The 16,077-nt window shown below is 45.1% G+C and overlaps 1 protein-coding gene across 1 annotated transcript in view; it reads left to right on the forward strand.

Annotated features, from left to right (window-relative positions):
- Positions 1 to 16,077, forward strand: part of SEC14L5 (SEC14 like lipid binding 5) — a 58,190-nt gene that overhangs the window by 25,170 nt on the left and 16,943 nt on the right. The window contains exons 2-5 of the mRNA XM_049904398.1: positions 5,537 to 5,686; positions 6,186 to 6,317; positions 12,939 to 13,067; positions 14,139 to 14,331. Coding sequence (XP_049760355.1) covers positions 5,537 to 5,686; positions 6,186 to 6,317; positions 12,939 to 13,067; positions 14,139 to 14,331 — 604 coding nt within the window. The remainder of the gene's footprint in view (positions 1 to 5,536; positions 5,687 to 6,185; positions 6,318 to 12,938; positions 13,068 to 14,138; positions 14,332 to 16,077) is intronic.

Consider the following 16,077-nt stretch of genomic DNA (forward strand, 5'->3'; position numbering starts at 1 on the left):
TCTGTCTCTAAGGATTTGCCTATTCTGGACATTTAATATGAATGGAACCATGTAATGTGTGGCCTTTTGTGTCTGGCTTTTTTCACTTAGCATAATATTTTCAAGATTCATCCATGTTGTAGCATGTATCAGTACTTCAGTCCTTTTTATGGCTGAATAATATTCCATGGTATGGATATACCACATTTTTGTTTATGTGTTCATCAGTTGATGGGCATTTGGGTTGTTCCCACCTTTTGGCCGTAATGAGTAATGTTGTGAATAAGCAGGTGATCTGACATTCAGTGGTCCAAACAGACCTCTGTGGAGCAGGGGCACATAAACAGGGAGATCTGAATGGGGTGAGAGAGGGAGCTGTGGGGCAGGAGCATTTCAGAGTGAAAGTAAGTGCAAAGGCCCTGTGGAAGGAGTGAGATTGATGTGTTTTAGAAACAGCGTGAAGGCTGGTGGGGCCAGAGCAAGGTGAGAGGCCCAGGGGTGGGTGGTGGGCTGGTGGGGCAGATCCTCCAGGCGTGGTGGACCACGGTAAGGAGCCTAGGATTGACTCTGAGCATCAGGGTCTGTTCTGAGAATGTCCCTCCCGCAAATTGTTCCACTGAGGGGACAGGAGAGAGATTAAAGGACAGTCAGAAGAAGAAGAGCAGCTCAGGGGCAATTGGCCGTGGCTGGTAGAGTTGAAGGACTGAGGGTGGAGAAAGGTAGAGAAGTGACCAGCATGGTTCTGGAGGACAATGTCTGGCTGTTTCTGAGCTGCCTACAAGAACAAGCCTGGTTGCTGAGCAATGCATTCCTGGAGCAAGGGGGGCCTGGGCTTGGGTCTGGCTGACTGGGGATTCAAATGATTCTGGGTTTCCCATTTCGAACTGTGTAACCTTGGATAAGTTACTGGGCCTCTCTGGGCTCCAGCTTCCTCATTTGTCAAATGAGGTTGCCATTCAGAGGATTAAAGGAAAGAAAGTGCAAAACATGCCGAACGCAGCCAGTCTCGTGGAGGCAGCCAAGGCGTGCTGTGTGCTGACTGCTGTGGGACACTGTCTACGAACATCCTTCCCACCACTGTGAGGTGGGGCTGTATCGGCTGCTGTCAAGAAGATTCTGATCCATGGGGAGCCCATGTGTATCGGAGTAGAGCTGTGCTTCACAGGGTTTTCAAGGGCTGATTTTTTGGGAGTAGACTGCCAGGGCTTTCTTCTGAGGGGCTTCTGAGTGGACTCGAACCTTCAACCTTCCAGTTAGTGGCCAAGCCTGTTAACTGTTTGCATCACCCAGGGATTCCTGTACAAACTATACAGCCCCATTTTACAGATGAAGAAGCAGAGTCTCAAAGAGGTCAAGAGACTTGCCCCACATTACTCAGTGAGAAAGTAACAGAGCCAGGACTTGATCTGAGCCTAAGCACTTCTGAATTATACATACTTTCCCCATATGCCTTAAAAAATGTCAGCACCCATCTGATCAAAAGGGGGGGAATGTGGAACAGAATGTCAAATGCTCATGGAATCCAGATTTTCTGGAGCCATGGAGACTGGAGGAACCTGTGAAAGTACTCCCCTGATATAATTTTTAAACCTTAAACTGAAAATATCTCCTGAAGTCTTCTTAAAGCCAAACAATAGTTTAGCTTAACTGCTAAAGAATGTCTGCTTTTAGCATTGTGCTCTTTTAAGATTTATCTATATGCGATCAAATTTACAACAGCAACTCAAAAGATTAGATAGGAAACTTAAGGGGCAGTGAGTTTATGTAATGGGGAGGAACAACTTGGAAAAGGAGAGTGAGAATGGTTGCACGACTTGAAGATTGTAATCAGTGTCTCTGAATTGTACATTTTGACACTGCTGGTCTATGTTCTGCCATGTATAGTCTCAACAATAACACACAAAAAAAACATACATACATATATATATATATATATATATATATGTCAGTTTGTCATACCATGGTAGCTTTCATGTTGCTATGATGGGAAGCTTTGCTGCCAGTATTTCAAGTAGCAGCAGGGTCACCTTTGGTGGACAGATTTCAGTGGAGCTTCCAGACCAAGACAGACTAGGAAGTAGGACTTGGCAGTCTACTTCTGAAAAAATTGGCCAGTGAAAAGCTTATGATTACCAGCGGAACATCGTCTGATGTAGTGCTGGAAGATAAGCCCCTCAGGGTAGAAAGCACTCAAAATACGACTGAGGAAGAGCTGCCTCCTCAAGGTAGAGTCGACCTTAATGATGTGGATGGAGTCAAGCTTTTGTTTGGAACCTTCATTTTCTGCTGTGGCATGACTCAAAATGAGAAGAAACAGCTGCAAGCATCCATTAATAACTGGAACCTGGAATGTACAAAGTATGAATCTAGGAAAATTGGAAGTCATCAGAAATGAAATGGGACGCATAAACATCAATATCCTAGGCATCAGTAAGCTGAAATGGACTGATATTGGCCATTTTGAATGAGACAGTCATATGGCCTACTATGCCGGGAATGACAAATTGAAGAGGAATAGTGTCACATTCATTGTCAAAAAACATTTCAAGATCTATCCTGAGGTACAGTGCTGTCAATGATAGGATAATATCCATACACCTACAAGGAAGACCAGTTAAAACTATTATTCAAATTTACACATGAACCCCTAAGGCCAAAGATACAGAAATTGAAGATTTTTACCAACTTCTGCAGTCTGAAATTGATCAACCATGCAATCAAGATGCATTGATAATTACTGGAGGTTAGAATATGAAAGTTGGAAACAGAAAAGGATCGATAGTTGGAAAATAGGGACTTGGTAATAGAAATGGTGTCAGAGATCCCATAATAGAATTCTGCAAGACAACGACTTCTTCACTGTGAATACCTTTTTTCACCAACATAAATGGCAACTATACACATGGACCTCACCAGATAGAAGACACAGGAATCAAATCGACTACATCTGTGGAAAGAGACGATGGAGAGGCTCAATATCATCAGTCAGAATAAGGCCAGGGGCCGACTGGGGAATGGACTATCAATTGCTCATATGCAAGTTCAAGTTGAAGTTGAAGAAAATTCGAACGAGTTCACAATAGCCAAAGTATGACCTTGAGTATATCCCACTTGAATTTAGAGACCATCTCAAGAATAGATTTGATGCATTGAACACTAATGACAGAAAACCAGATGAGTTGTTGAATGACATCAAGGACATCATACATGAAGAAAGCAAGAAGTCATTAAAAAGACAGGAAAGAAAGAAAAGACCAAAATGGATGTCAGAAGAGACTCTGAAACTTTACTGCGCATGCTCTGTACCTGGTGAGGCCTTGAAAAACAACTGAATTGTGCTGATGAGGAACTGTTACAGGGCAGGGCTCCCCAGAGTTCCCATTCTTCTCAATGTTATCCTCTGTTCATGTGGAACCTCTGAGCCTCTCCTGGTCATTCTTGGTCAGAAAAAGGTAAGAACCTGAACAAGGCTTAGTCCCAGTTCTAATACTGCTGTTTTGTCAAAGTATCCAGGTTTGAAATATAGCAGGAAGCAGTTCGGTCTTTCTGACTGTGGGTGGGGGAGTGCTGGGCTGGCCTAGTGGGGACTGGGGTGAGACCAAAGACACCTGGCCGCTATCGCATTTCTTTCTTGACCCCCTCCCCCTGCTCAGGGAGAGGTGACACTTCTCTGGGGAGCGTAGGGGTATGGGGGAGGTGATGTCTGTCCTTAGATGTCAGCACTGTTTTTGCACTCGCGTTGATCCCGATTCCGGGGCACATGGGCTGCAGCAGGCACTTGGAGCAGACCCCACCTGTGAAACGTCAGCCACAGATGCCAGGCACAGCCCCCCACCACCCTGACCCCAGCACTTCTAGAACTGGGCACCAGCTCTTGGCCTTCCTGAGCGCTGTTTATGGGCTTGGAGATCCTCCCCAGCTGCTCTCACCCAACTCAGCACCTGCCTGAGAGGACCCCCTGCCTGCAGGAGGGAGCCAGCCCCGAGCCTGCCGCTGGCCTGAGATGGCTCCAAGGACAGCAAGGCTCAGTGCTGTGGAGCCCAACTCCACAACCACTTGCTTAGTGCCAAGCCCTGGGAAATGATCCAGCTGTCCCTTCTTCCACCCACTTCAGCTCCCTCATCCTCATAGTGACCCTGAGCAGTAGGGCTGTGTATTAGCTCATTGACAAGCGTGGAAACCGAGGAACTGAGAAGTAACCTGCCTGAGGTCACACAGCTCGTAAGTGGTGGAGCTGGGGTTTGTACCCAGGCAGGAGGCTCCAGGGTCTGTGCTTTTCACCCCAGATGAGACTCGCTACAGCTCACAGGGGGCATGTGCCGAGGGGTTCACCAACAGCCTGTATATTAATATATATATACACCCATTGCCATCAAGTTCATTTGAACCCATTGTGACCCTACAGAACAGAGTAGAACTACCCCATAGGGTTTCCTAGGCTATAATCTTCAATAATCAGCCGAGAGCTTAACCACTGTGCCACCAGGGCTCCTGTGTGTACATATACATTTATAATACACCAAATACGTCTGTATAAGCCCTGGGTAGCTCAGCAGTTAAGAGCTCAGCTGCTAATCAAAATGTTGGTAGTTCGAATCCACCAGCTATTCCTTAGAAATCCTACTCTGTTCTATAGGGCCGCTATGAGTCAGAACTGACTCCACGGCAACAGGTTGTTTTGTGCCTTAAAAATTACGTGTGTGTGTAAAACCCGTTGCTGTAGAGCTGGTTCTGACTCATGGCAACCCCGTGTGTTACAGAGTAGACCTGCTCCATAGGGTTTTCTTGATTGTAATCTTAGTGGAAGCAGATCTCCAGGCCTTTTCTTCCCCAGTGGGTTCGAACTGCCAACGGTTAGGTTAGCAGTCAAGCACAAACTGTTTGCACCACCCAGGGACCTGTGTATATATGTAATTTTATATATACATACGTAATTTATATTATATATATTTATGTTGTTAGCTGCTGTCAAGTCAGCACCCAACTCCTGGAGACCCTGACTCATGGGAACCCGAAACAGAACGAAACACTGCCCAGTCCTGTACCATCTCCACGATCAGTTGTGGGTCATAACTTTGTTATCCATAGGGTTTTCATTGGCTGATTTTCAGAAATAGACTGCCAGGTCTTTCTTCTGAGGTGACTCTGGGTGGACTAGAACCACCACCCTGGGACTCCTTTTATCATGAAGGGGTATTGAATTTTGTCAATTTTTTTTTTTTCCCTGAAAGACACACTCTTTTAAAATGTGCCAGGCTAGTCCACTCCTCCTTCTGGGAGCAAACACTCAGATGTAGAACTAAAAGGTATTTGCCAAATCGGTGCCCAGGCACTCTTGTATCACTGCTGTAAAAAGTGTTAAAATGACGCTATTGTTAGTAATAACAGCAGTGATCCCTGCTCCTTCAAGAGTTAGCGATGCTTTCCGTAAATAACACAGCGCTGTTTTTTTAGTGGGGCAGGTGGAGGGCTGAGCTCTGGACGACCAGCCTGGCCGCTGCCCACCCGCCCCCGACCCTGGCCCTCTGCGCTCACGCCCGCTCCCCCGCCTCCCCAGGCTTATGAGAAGCGCTTCCCCAGCTGCCCGCAGATCCCGGTATTCCTGGGCAGCCAGGTCCTGCGCCAGTCCCGCAGCACCGATGGGGCGGTGCACGTGGTAGAGAGGAGCTGCCAGCTGCGCGTGGAGGCCCCGCGGCTCTTGCGGAAGGTGGGCAGGGGCCGGGGAGCAGGGCACCGGGGGCACGGGAAAGGAGCCAGTCTGGGCGGGAGGCGGGAAACTGGGGTGCTGAGCCGGGGCTGCACCGGCTTCAGAGGGTGGGGGTGGGGTGAAGGAAGAGAGGGGACTGGGGCCCGGGAGACCAGGTACCGGCGGAGGTGCGGGGTCCACGGGTCTGGGAAGGAGTATGGGATGCCTGGGGTGGGGAGACTTGGGAGAGCGGGCGGCGGGGCGGGGACCAGACAGCTGAGTCAGGGCCAGAGTGCTGGGAGGTAGCAGGGGTCCGGGTGGGGTCCAGGTCTGGGGGTCCTGCGCTGGGTAGGAGATAGCTGGGGGGAAGTGACCGAGGCTGTGGGAGTTGAGGCTGGGGACTTGGGGCCGGGGCGTGGGCAGGAGATGTGGGTGAGGGAATCTGCTGGGGCCTTGGTATGCGGGTTCGGGGTCACCCCCCACCCCTCGTGCTCCACTGCCAGCCTCCCTTCTCTCGCAGATAGTGGGCGTGGAGCACGTTGTTTTTGTGCAGAGAAACGTCTTGAACTGGAAGGAGAGGACGCTCCTCATCAATGCGCACAACGAGACCTTTGCCAGCCGTGTGGTAGTCAACGAGACCTGCAGCTACACGGTGAGCACCGTGGCCTGGCATCCACCTCTGTGCCCAGCACTGTGGTGGGATGCCCATTCGGTCCCTAGCCCCCTCCCTCCCTTCTAGGCGTTGCCAGATAAGATGCAACACGCCCAGTTATGTTGGCAGGTCAGATTAACAATAGATAACTTTTGTAGTATTAAGGTTTTCCCTGGCTGATTTTTTTGTGAGGAGTTGATCATCAGGTCCTTCCTAGTCAGCCTTAGCCTGGAAGCTCTGCTGAAACCTGTCCACCATGGGTGGTACTGGTGGCATAGCTTCCAGCATCATCACATCAATAGGCAAACCACCACAGTACAACAAACCGACAGACAAGTGGTGGTTTTTAGTATGTCTTGAATATTGCTTGGGACATACTTACACTATTATTCATAGTTTATCTGAAATTCTAATGGGACTGGATTTCCTGTATTTTATTTGCTAAATCTGGCAACCCTGCTCCTTCCCTCCCTCTTTGCCTCTCCCCTTTCCTCCCTTCATCAAACTGTACCTCAGTTTCCTCATCTACAAAATGGGATTTTGTTTTGTTTATGTGCTTTAGGAGAAAGTTTACAGTGCAAATTAGTTTCTCATTCAAAAATTTATACACGAATTGTTTTGTGACATTGGTTCCAATCCCCACAATGTGTCAGCATTCTCCCTGGGTTCCCCGTGTCCATTGGTCCAGTATTCTGTCCCTTCCTTCCTTTTCTTCTTTCCTATTTGGCAGCAGTTGCCCATTTGGTCTCGTGTACTTGATTGAACTAAGAAGCACGTTCCTTACATGTGTGTTACTGTTTGTTTTAAAGGCCTGTCTAATCTTTGAGCCCAAGCATAACAAGGATTGTGAGGATGTTCTTTATAGTTGAGTTATGTTTCATTGTGTGTAGGTACCAAAGTTTTTTTTATCCATTCATCTGTTGATGGGCACTTAGGCTGTTTCCACCTTTTTGCTACTGTGAATAATGCCGCAATGAACATGGGTATATATATGTGTATTTGCATGATGGCTCTTATTTCTCTAGGATATATCCTAGGAGTAGGATTGCTGGATCATATGTTATTTCTATTTCTAGCCTTTTAAGGAGGCTCCCTGCCCCCACAAGTCTGTCAGTTTTTCGTATTATGGGGGCTTGAACACTTATGGCCAAAGACCAGACGAGTTGTAGAAGGACATCATACATGAAGAAAGTAAGAGGTCATTAAAAAGACAAGGAAGGGAGGGAAGGGGAGGGGAGGGGAGGGAAGAGGAGGGAAGTGGATGTCAAAAGAGATTCTGAAACTTGCTCTTGAATGTCCAGTAGCTAAAGCAAAAAGAAGATGAAGTAAAAGAGCTGAACAGATTTCAAAGGGCGGCTCGAGAAGACAAAGTAAAATACTATAGACATGTGCAAAGACCTGGAGATAGAAAACCAGAAGAGAAGAACATGCTTGGCATTTCTCAAGCTGAAAGTACTGGGCAAAAAATTCAGACCTCGAGTTGCAATATTGAAGGATTGTACAGGGAAAATATTAAATGATGCAGGAAGCATCAAAAGAAGATGAAAATAATACACAGAATCACTATACCAAAATAACTGGTCAACATTCAATCATTTCAAGAGGTTGCATATGATCAGGAACCAATGGTACTGAAGGAAGAAATCCAAGCTGCACTGAAGGCGTTGGTGAAAAACAAGGCTCCAGGAATTGACAAAATACCAATTGAGATGTTTCAACAAATCAATGCAGGGCTGAAAGTGCTCACTCGTCTATGCCAAGAAATTTGGAAGATAGCTACCTGGCCAACCGACTGGAAGAGATCCGTATTTATTTCTATTCCAAAGAAATATCATCAAAGGAAAAAAAAAAAAAACCCAAACCTAACCTGTTGCCGTCGAGTCGATTCTGACTCATAGCGACACACAGGTCAAATTTTGCTGAAGATCATTCAAAAGCGACTGCAGCAGTATATCGATGGGGAACTGCCAGAAATTCAGAAGAGGACATGAAATGAGGGATATCACTGTTGATGTCAAATGGATCCTGGCTGAAAGCAGAGAATACCAGAAAGATGTTTACCTATGTTTTATTGACTATGCAAAGGCATTCAACTGTGTGGATCATAACAAATTATGGTTAACATTGAGAAGAATGGGAATTCCAGAACGCTTAATTGTGCTCATGAGGAACCTGTATATAGATCAAGAGGCAGTTGTTCGCACAGAACAAGGGGATACTGCGTGGTTTAAAGCCAGGAAAGGAGTGGGTCAGGGTTGTATCATTTCACCGTACTTATTCAATCTGTATGCTGAGCAAATAATCTGAGAAGGTGGACTATGTGAAAAAGAATGTGGCATCAGGATTGGAGGACGACTCATTAACAACCTTTGTCATGCAGATGACACAACCTTGCTTGCTGAAAGTGAAGAGAACTTGAAGTACTTACTGATGAAGATCAAAGACCACAGCCTTCAGTATGGATTACACCTCAACTTATAACCAAAACCAGACCAAACCCAGTGCCGTCGAGTCGATTCCGACTCATAGCAACCCTATCGGACAGAGTAGAACTGCCCCATAGAGTTTACAAGGAGTGCTTGATGGATTCAAACTGCCGACCCTTTGGTTAGCAGCCTTAGCACTTAACCAGTATGTCACCAGGGTTTCCCCTCAAAAAAAAAAAAAAAAAAAAAAACATATAGAAACATATAGAAAACAAAAATCCTCACAACTGGACCAATAAGCAACATCTGGATAAATGGAGAAAAGATTGAAGGATCATTTTTCTTGGATCCACAATCAACCAACACCCATGGAAGCAGGAGTCAGGAAATCAAAAGACACATTGCATTGGGCAAATCTGCTGCAAAGATGTCACCTTGAAGACTAAGGGGTGTCTGACCCAAGCCGTGGTGTTTTCAAACGCCTCATATTCATGCAAAACCTGTATGATCAATAAGGAAAACTGAAGAAGAATTGACACCTTTGAATTGTGGCACTGGTGAAGAATATTGAATATTCCATGGACTGCCAAAAGAACGAACAAATCTGTCTTGGAAGAAGTACAACCAGAATGCTCCTTAGAAGCAAGGATGGTAAGACTATGTCTCACATACTTTGGACACGTTATCAGGAGGGATCAGTCCCTGGAGAAAGACATCATGCTTTGTAAAGTAGAGGGTCAGCGAAAAAGAGGAAGGCTCTGAAGGAGATGTTGCAGCACAGTGGCTGCAACAATGGGCTCAAGCATAAACAATGATTGTGAGGATGGCACAGGACTGGGCAGTGTTTCATTTTGTTGTAGACAGGGTCGCTATGAGTCAGAACTGACTTGATGGCACCTAACAATAACGAGGCTCCATCTTGTTTTCCATAGTGGTTGTACCATTTTACATTCCCACTAGCAGTGCATAAGAGTTCCAATCTCCCCACAACCTCTCCAACATTTGTTATTTTCTGTTTTTTGATTAGAGACAGTAATGTTGGGGTGAAATGATATCTCATTGTAGTTTTGATTTGCCTTTCTCTAAGGACTAGTGATCTCGAGCATCTCCTCATGTGTCTGTTAGCTGCTTGAATGTTTTGGTGAAGTGTCTGTTCATATCCTCTGCCCACTTTTTAAATGGATTTGTAAAATGGGGTTAATCCTCCAATCCATCACATAGTTTGTGGTGAGGATTAAGTGAAGTAAAATAACCAAACCCCTTGGACCAATGCATGGTACATACTATGTCCTGTAGAAGTATTACCTCTTTAAAAAAAAAAAAAAAAATTGTTTATTTTTGTTGTTGAGAATATACACAGCAAAACATATACCAATTCAAGTTTCTACATGTACCATTTAGTGACACTGATTACATTCTTCGAGTTGTGCAGCCATTCTCATTCTCCTTTTCCAAATTATTAAAAAAAAAAATTTTTTTTAATAAATTATTACTCCCCTATTAATATAAACTCACTGCTCCTAAGGTTCCTATCTAAACTTTCAAGGTGCTGTTATCAATGTGATCCTCTATAGATAGTTCCTAAAAGAGCATAATGCTCAAGACAGACATTCTTTATTAGTTAAGCTAAACTATGGTTTGAAGAAGACTTCAGGGGGTATTTTGGGTTTAAAGTTTGAAGATTATCTCAGGGCAATAGTTTCAGGGATTCCTCCAGCCTCCATGGCTCCAGGAAGCCTGGATTTTTCCATAAGAATTTGGAATTCCGTTCTGCCTTTCCTCCTTTTGATCAGGATTCTTCTGTAGAATCTTTGATCAAAATGCTCAGTAACGGTAGCTGGGTACCATCCAGTTCTACTAGTCTCATGGCAAAGGAGGCAGTTGTTCAGTGTTACCTCTTGATATAATGAATTATTATGCTCCAGCACATTCTGATTGAGCACCTACTACATGCTAGACTTCTTGCCAAGGTTGGGCTCCCAGCAGTGGGCCAGTCTGCCCTCACTTTCCACATCTGCAGCTCCTCTGGGGGCTCCTAGAATCTGGTACCAGGATGCTCTGATGTTTCCCACTGGGGAGGCATGGGTTTGTTTTTTTTTTTTAAGTCTCTTGTAGTGTGAAGTTTCTCAGAGGGAGTTTTGCCAGTAGCTGAATCAGCATCACCCAGGCTGCTTGCTGTGAAATGCAGATTCCCTGGCTCTACCCTGGACCTGCTCAGTCACAAGTTTCTAAGGCTGGGCCCAGGAATCTGCATATTTTGCAGACTCCTAGGTGGTATTGAGCCCATGGACTTTTTTTTTTTTTCCTATTTTTTGTTGTTGTTGTTGTGCTTTAAGTGAAAATTTACAATTCAAGTCAGTTTCTCATACAAAAACTTAAACACACATTGTCATGTGACCCTAGTTGCTCTCCCTACAATGTGACAGCACACTCCTTCTCTCCGCCCTGTGTTTCCTGTGTCCATTCAACCAGCTCCTGTCCCCCTCTGCCCTCTCATCTCGCCTCCAGACAGGAGCTGCCAACATAGTCTCATGTGTCTACTTGAGCTAAAAATCTCACTCCTCACCATTATCATTTTATGTCTTATATCCAGTCCAATCTTTGTCTGAAGAGTTTGATTTGAGAATGGTTTTAGTTTTGGGCTAACAGAGAGTCTAGGGTCCATGATCTCTGGGGTCCCTCCAGTTTCAGTCAGTGACATGGATTGAATTGTGTCCCCCCAAAAATATGTGTCAACTTGGTTAGGCCATGATTCCCAGTATTGTGTGGTTGTCTCCATTTTATGCTTATAATTTTAAGTTGAGAGGATTAGGGTGGGATTGTAACACCGCCCTTACCCAGGTCACCTCCCTGATGCAGTGTAAACGGATTTTCCTTGGGGTGTGGCCTGCACCACCTTTTCTCTCTCAAGAGATAAATGGAAAAGGGAAGCAAGCAGAGAGTTGGGGACCTCATACCACCATGAAAGCAGCACCAGGAGCAGAGCACATCCTTTGGATATGAGGTCTCTGTGCCTGAGAAGCTCCTTGACTGGGGGAAGACTGAGGACAAGGGCCTTCCTCCAGAGCCGAGAGAGAGAGAAAGCCTTCCCCTGGAGCCGACACCCTGAATTTGGACTTGTAACCTACTAGACTGTAAGAAAATAAATTTTTCTTTGTTAAAGCCATCTACTTGTGGTATTTCTGTTGGCATCACTAGATGTCTAAGACAGTCAGACCATTAAGTCTGGTCTTTTTATGAGAATTTGAGGTCTGCATCCCACTTTTCTCCTGTTCCATCAGGGATTCTCTGTTGTGTTCCCTGTTAGGGCAGTCGGTGGTGGTAGCCAGGTACCATCTAGTTCTTCCAGTCTCAGGCTGATGGAGTCTCTGGTTTATGTGGCCGTTTCTTTCTCTTGGGCTTATATTTTCCTAGTGTTTGGTGTTCTTCATTCTCCTTTGCTCCAGATAGGTTGAGACCAATTGATGCATCTTAGATCAGCACACGGACTTTGTGGAACACTGATCTGGGGTCTGCAGAGTAGCTCTGTCAGCGAAGTTTGTTTTTGCTGTTTTATATATATAGTTCTTAAAGCATATTTATATACAGGATATATATAGTTTATTTATAGTATATTTTTTCTTATTTTGAGGCGCCCTGGTGGTGCAGTGGTTAAAGCAATTAGCTGCTAACCGAAAGGTCGGCCATTCGAACCCACCAGCTACTCTACAGGAGAAAGATGTGGCAGTCTGCTTCTGTAAAGATTACAGCCTGGGAAACCCTCTGGGGCAGTTCTACTCTGTCTGATAGGGTCACTATGAGTTAGCATTGATTAGACAGCAGTGGGTTTTTGGTTTGGTTTACTTATTTTTATATAATATTATGTATATATCAATGTATTATTTATATATACATGTTATATATGATATTATATACATGATTGACGGCAACTGGTTATACATAATACATATGTTATGTTGTTGTTGGGTGCTGTCAAGTTAGTTCGGATTCATAGCAACCCAATAGGACAGAGTAGAACTGCCTCAGAGGGTTTCCCAGGTTGTAATCTCTAAGGAAGCAGATCGCCAGGTCCTTTCTCCCACTCAGGGTTGTCTACAGTGTGTCCTGGCTGTGCCCAGGTCACTGGGAGAGCCTCGGGGGAGGGCTCAGTGTCCCCACACTGAGGCCCTGTCATCACACCACTTCTGGCTTTCAGGTCCACCCCGAGAATGAAAACTGGACCTGCTTCGAGCAGTCTGCCTCCCTCGACATCCGGTCCTTCTTTGGCTTCGAGAATGCCCTGGAGAAGATTGCCATGAAGCAGTACACAGCCAACATCAAGAGGGTGAGAGGCAGGTTTGGTCTTCACCTAGATCTCAGAGCCACCAGTCCCGGGTTCAAATCCTATTCTGCCACCTGACAAGCCATATGATCCTACCCTCCCAGGCTCAGTTGCCTCATCTCTAAAATGGGTGTTATAGTAATGACCATATCACCTGAGATAATGGGTAGAAAATATGGCCTGTAGTGGGTGCCCTGTCATGACTGTCCAAAGCCCCCTGATGTTGGGCTTTGGAATGAACCCTCTGGATGGAGGAGGGACATTCCACGGTGCCTTTTCCTGGTTAAAATGATCACTGCTTGGTTTAAAGATCTCAGACCCATCACTTATTAGAGGCCTTTTAGTGTAATGGGACAGGTGGAGTTAATTTTGATGGTACATTGCATCTAACATGCTATCAATATGAGATTAGATGAGATAGACATTTTACATTCTTTCATACTGTATCAGCCTCCTGTGGCCACTGTAACAAATTAACTGGATGGCTTCAAACTACAGAAATTCATACTCTCACACATCTGGAAGCTAGAAGTCCAAAATCAAGCTGTCATTAGGGCCACACTCCCTCTGAAGGCTCTAGGGGATGATCCTTCCTTGTCCCTTCAGCTTCTGGTGGCCCCAGGCATTCCTTGGCTTGTGGCAGCATAATTCCAATCTCTGCATCCATCTTCACAGGGCTTCTCCCTCTGTGTCTCGTCTCTTCTCTTCTTATAAAGACATCCGTCATATTGGATTAGGGTCCACCTTAATAGCTTGTCTTAACTTGATTATGTCTACAAAGACGCTATTTTCTAATAAGGTCACACTCTCAGGCACTGGGGGTTAGGACTTGAACATCTTGTTTTGGAGGACACAGTTCAAACCGTGTCCTATATGTATTCAACAGTAACATGTGCTAAGTCTTGGAGTGTGGTGTGTGTTACACATATAGCGCATCTCCGTTTGGACCAGCCACATGTCAGCTGCTCATGAGGTGTGTGTGGGGGCTGGGGCTAGACCCAGGTGGGGTGGCCCTGAGGCTGGAGCCACAGCCACCCTGCCCCTGCTCATGTGTCTCGGGTCTCTGGCTTCCAGGGGAAGGAGGTGATCGAGCATTACCTGAACGAGCTCATCTCCCAGGGCATCTCTCACATTCCCCAGTGGACGCCTGCCCCTGTCTGTGAGGAGGACTTGTGCACCCATGCTGGACTTCGGGACGCAGACTCCCTGAAGGCTGGCAGGCCCAGTAGCACCCTGGACCTGGCTCCTGAGACGGCTACTGTGGATGGTAGGTCCTTGCAGCTGAGGCTGGTGGCCACTTTTGCCCTCGGGGCTCCCCGCAGTCCCAGGAAGTCTGCAGCAGCTCCACTTGCTCTGCAGATGGTGAATCACTATGGGTCCTCTTGGGTCGGGTCTTGGTCCTAGATGGGCTACAGCCCGCTCCCTTTCCTGACTGCTCTCAAAAGCCAGAGCCAGTTCATTTCTACATCAGGGATTGACCTCTGGTGACTCAGCATTGCTTTTTCCTCTGGTTTTATGAAAAAATTCAAACTGCTCAGAAGATGGACAATGAGAAGAGGACTCCTTTCCTTTCAGTTGAGGCAACAATAGTTTTGTGTTTATGCTTCCTGAAAGTATCTAAGCATACATAGGTTGTTGTTAGTTGCTGTCAGATCTACTCTGACTCATGGTGACCCCACGTGTGCAAAGTAGAACTACCCTATAGGGTTTTCAAGGCTGTGATCTTTTGGAAGCAGATCACCAGGCCTTTATTCTGACATATCTTTGGGTAGGTTTGAACTGGTAACCTTTTTGTTAGTAGTCAAGAGCTTAACGGTTTGTGCCACCCAGCAACTCCATATATATAGGTACGTATTTTTTTTTTTTTGGGTATGTGCATATAAGAAGCCCTAGTAGCACAGCGGTTAAGCACTTGGCTGCTAACTGAAAGGTTGGTGGTTCAGATCTACCCGCTGCTATGCGGGAGAAAGATGTGGCAGTCTGCTTCCGTAAAGATTTATGGCCTAGGAAACCCTATGGGGCAGTTCTATTCTGTCCTGTAGGATCACTGTGAGTCGGAATTGACTTGATGGTTTGGTTTCAGCTTTAACGTTTCTTGAACAACTTTCTATATCAGAGCATGTGTCTTGTTTTACCACATCGCAGTATTCCATGATGTGACTGAGCCATTATTTAGCTAACTCCTTTATGATGGGCATTTAGGTTGTTTAAGTTTTTTTTTTTTTTTAAATACAATGTGGAACATCTTTGTACTTAAGGTAGGTTTTTTTAAAAACTGTATTTGTATAAAATTTAAAAAGTGGATTGCTGGGTTCAAAGGTGATGTACAATTAAAATTTTGGTAGATATTATCCATTTGTTCTCCTAAAAGGTTGTACTAAAAGTGTGTAACTGTGTCTATTCCTGACTCCATACCCACTCCCCACAAGATTATGAAATGATTTAAATTCCTGAAAGGCGCAGAACAGTCACTCAGTTCTTTAATTATAAGAAAAAAAAAATTTTTTTTATTATAAGCAAGATCAAGTATTTTTTCATTATTAGACATCTTTGTTTTCCTCTTTTATGAATTCCTGTTCCTGTCTTCTTTACATTTTCCTTTTTGCCCATCAATTTCTTATTGATTTATAGGAGCTCTTTGTATATTAAGGCAATTAGCCCTTTATCATACTATAAAGAATTTTTAAAGACACGGAAAATATTTACAATATAATGTTAAAATCTTGGATACAAAACTGTACATACACCATGAGCCTAGTTTTTTAAAAATGTGCATGTGTGTTCACATTGATTCAGTTTTTCCCCCAGGGTCCCTGGATTGTAGGAGTTTACCTGGCTCCAGGATACACAGATGATAGTGCCTGTAACTAATGTGCCTGGGGCTGTGTTAAAAAAAAAAAAAAAACAGTTGCCCAGGAGTCAGCCCTGATTCATGGCAACCCCATGTGTGTCAGAATAGAACTGTGCTCCATAGGGTTTTCAATGGCTGATTTTGGGGGGAGAACAAAACTCA

Source organism: Elephas maximus, chromosome 12, assembly GCF_024166365.1.
Source record: "Elephas maximus indicus isolate mEleMax1 chromosome 12, mEleMax1 primary haplotype, whole genome shotgun sequence".
NCBI classification, from domain to species: Eukaryota; Metazoa; Chordata; class Mammalia; order Proboscidea; family Elephantidae; genus Elephas; species Elephas maximus.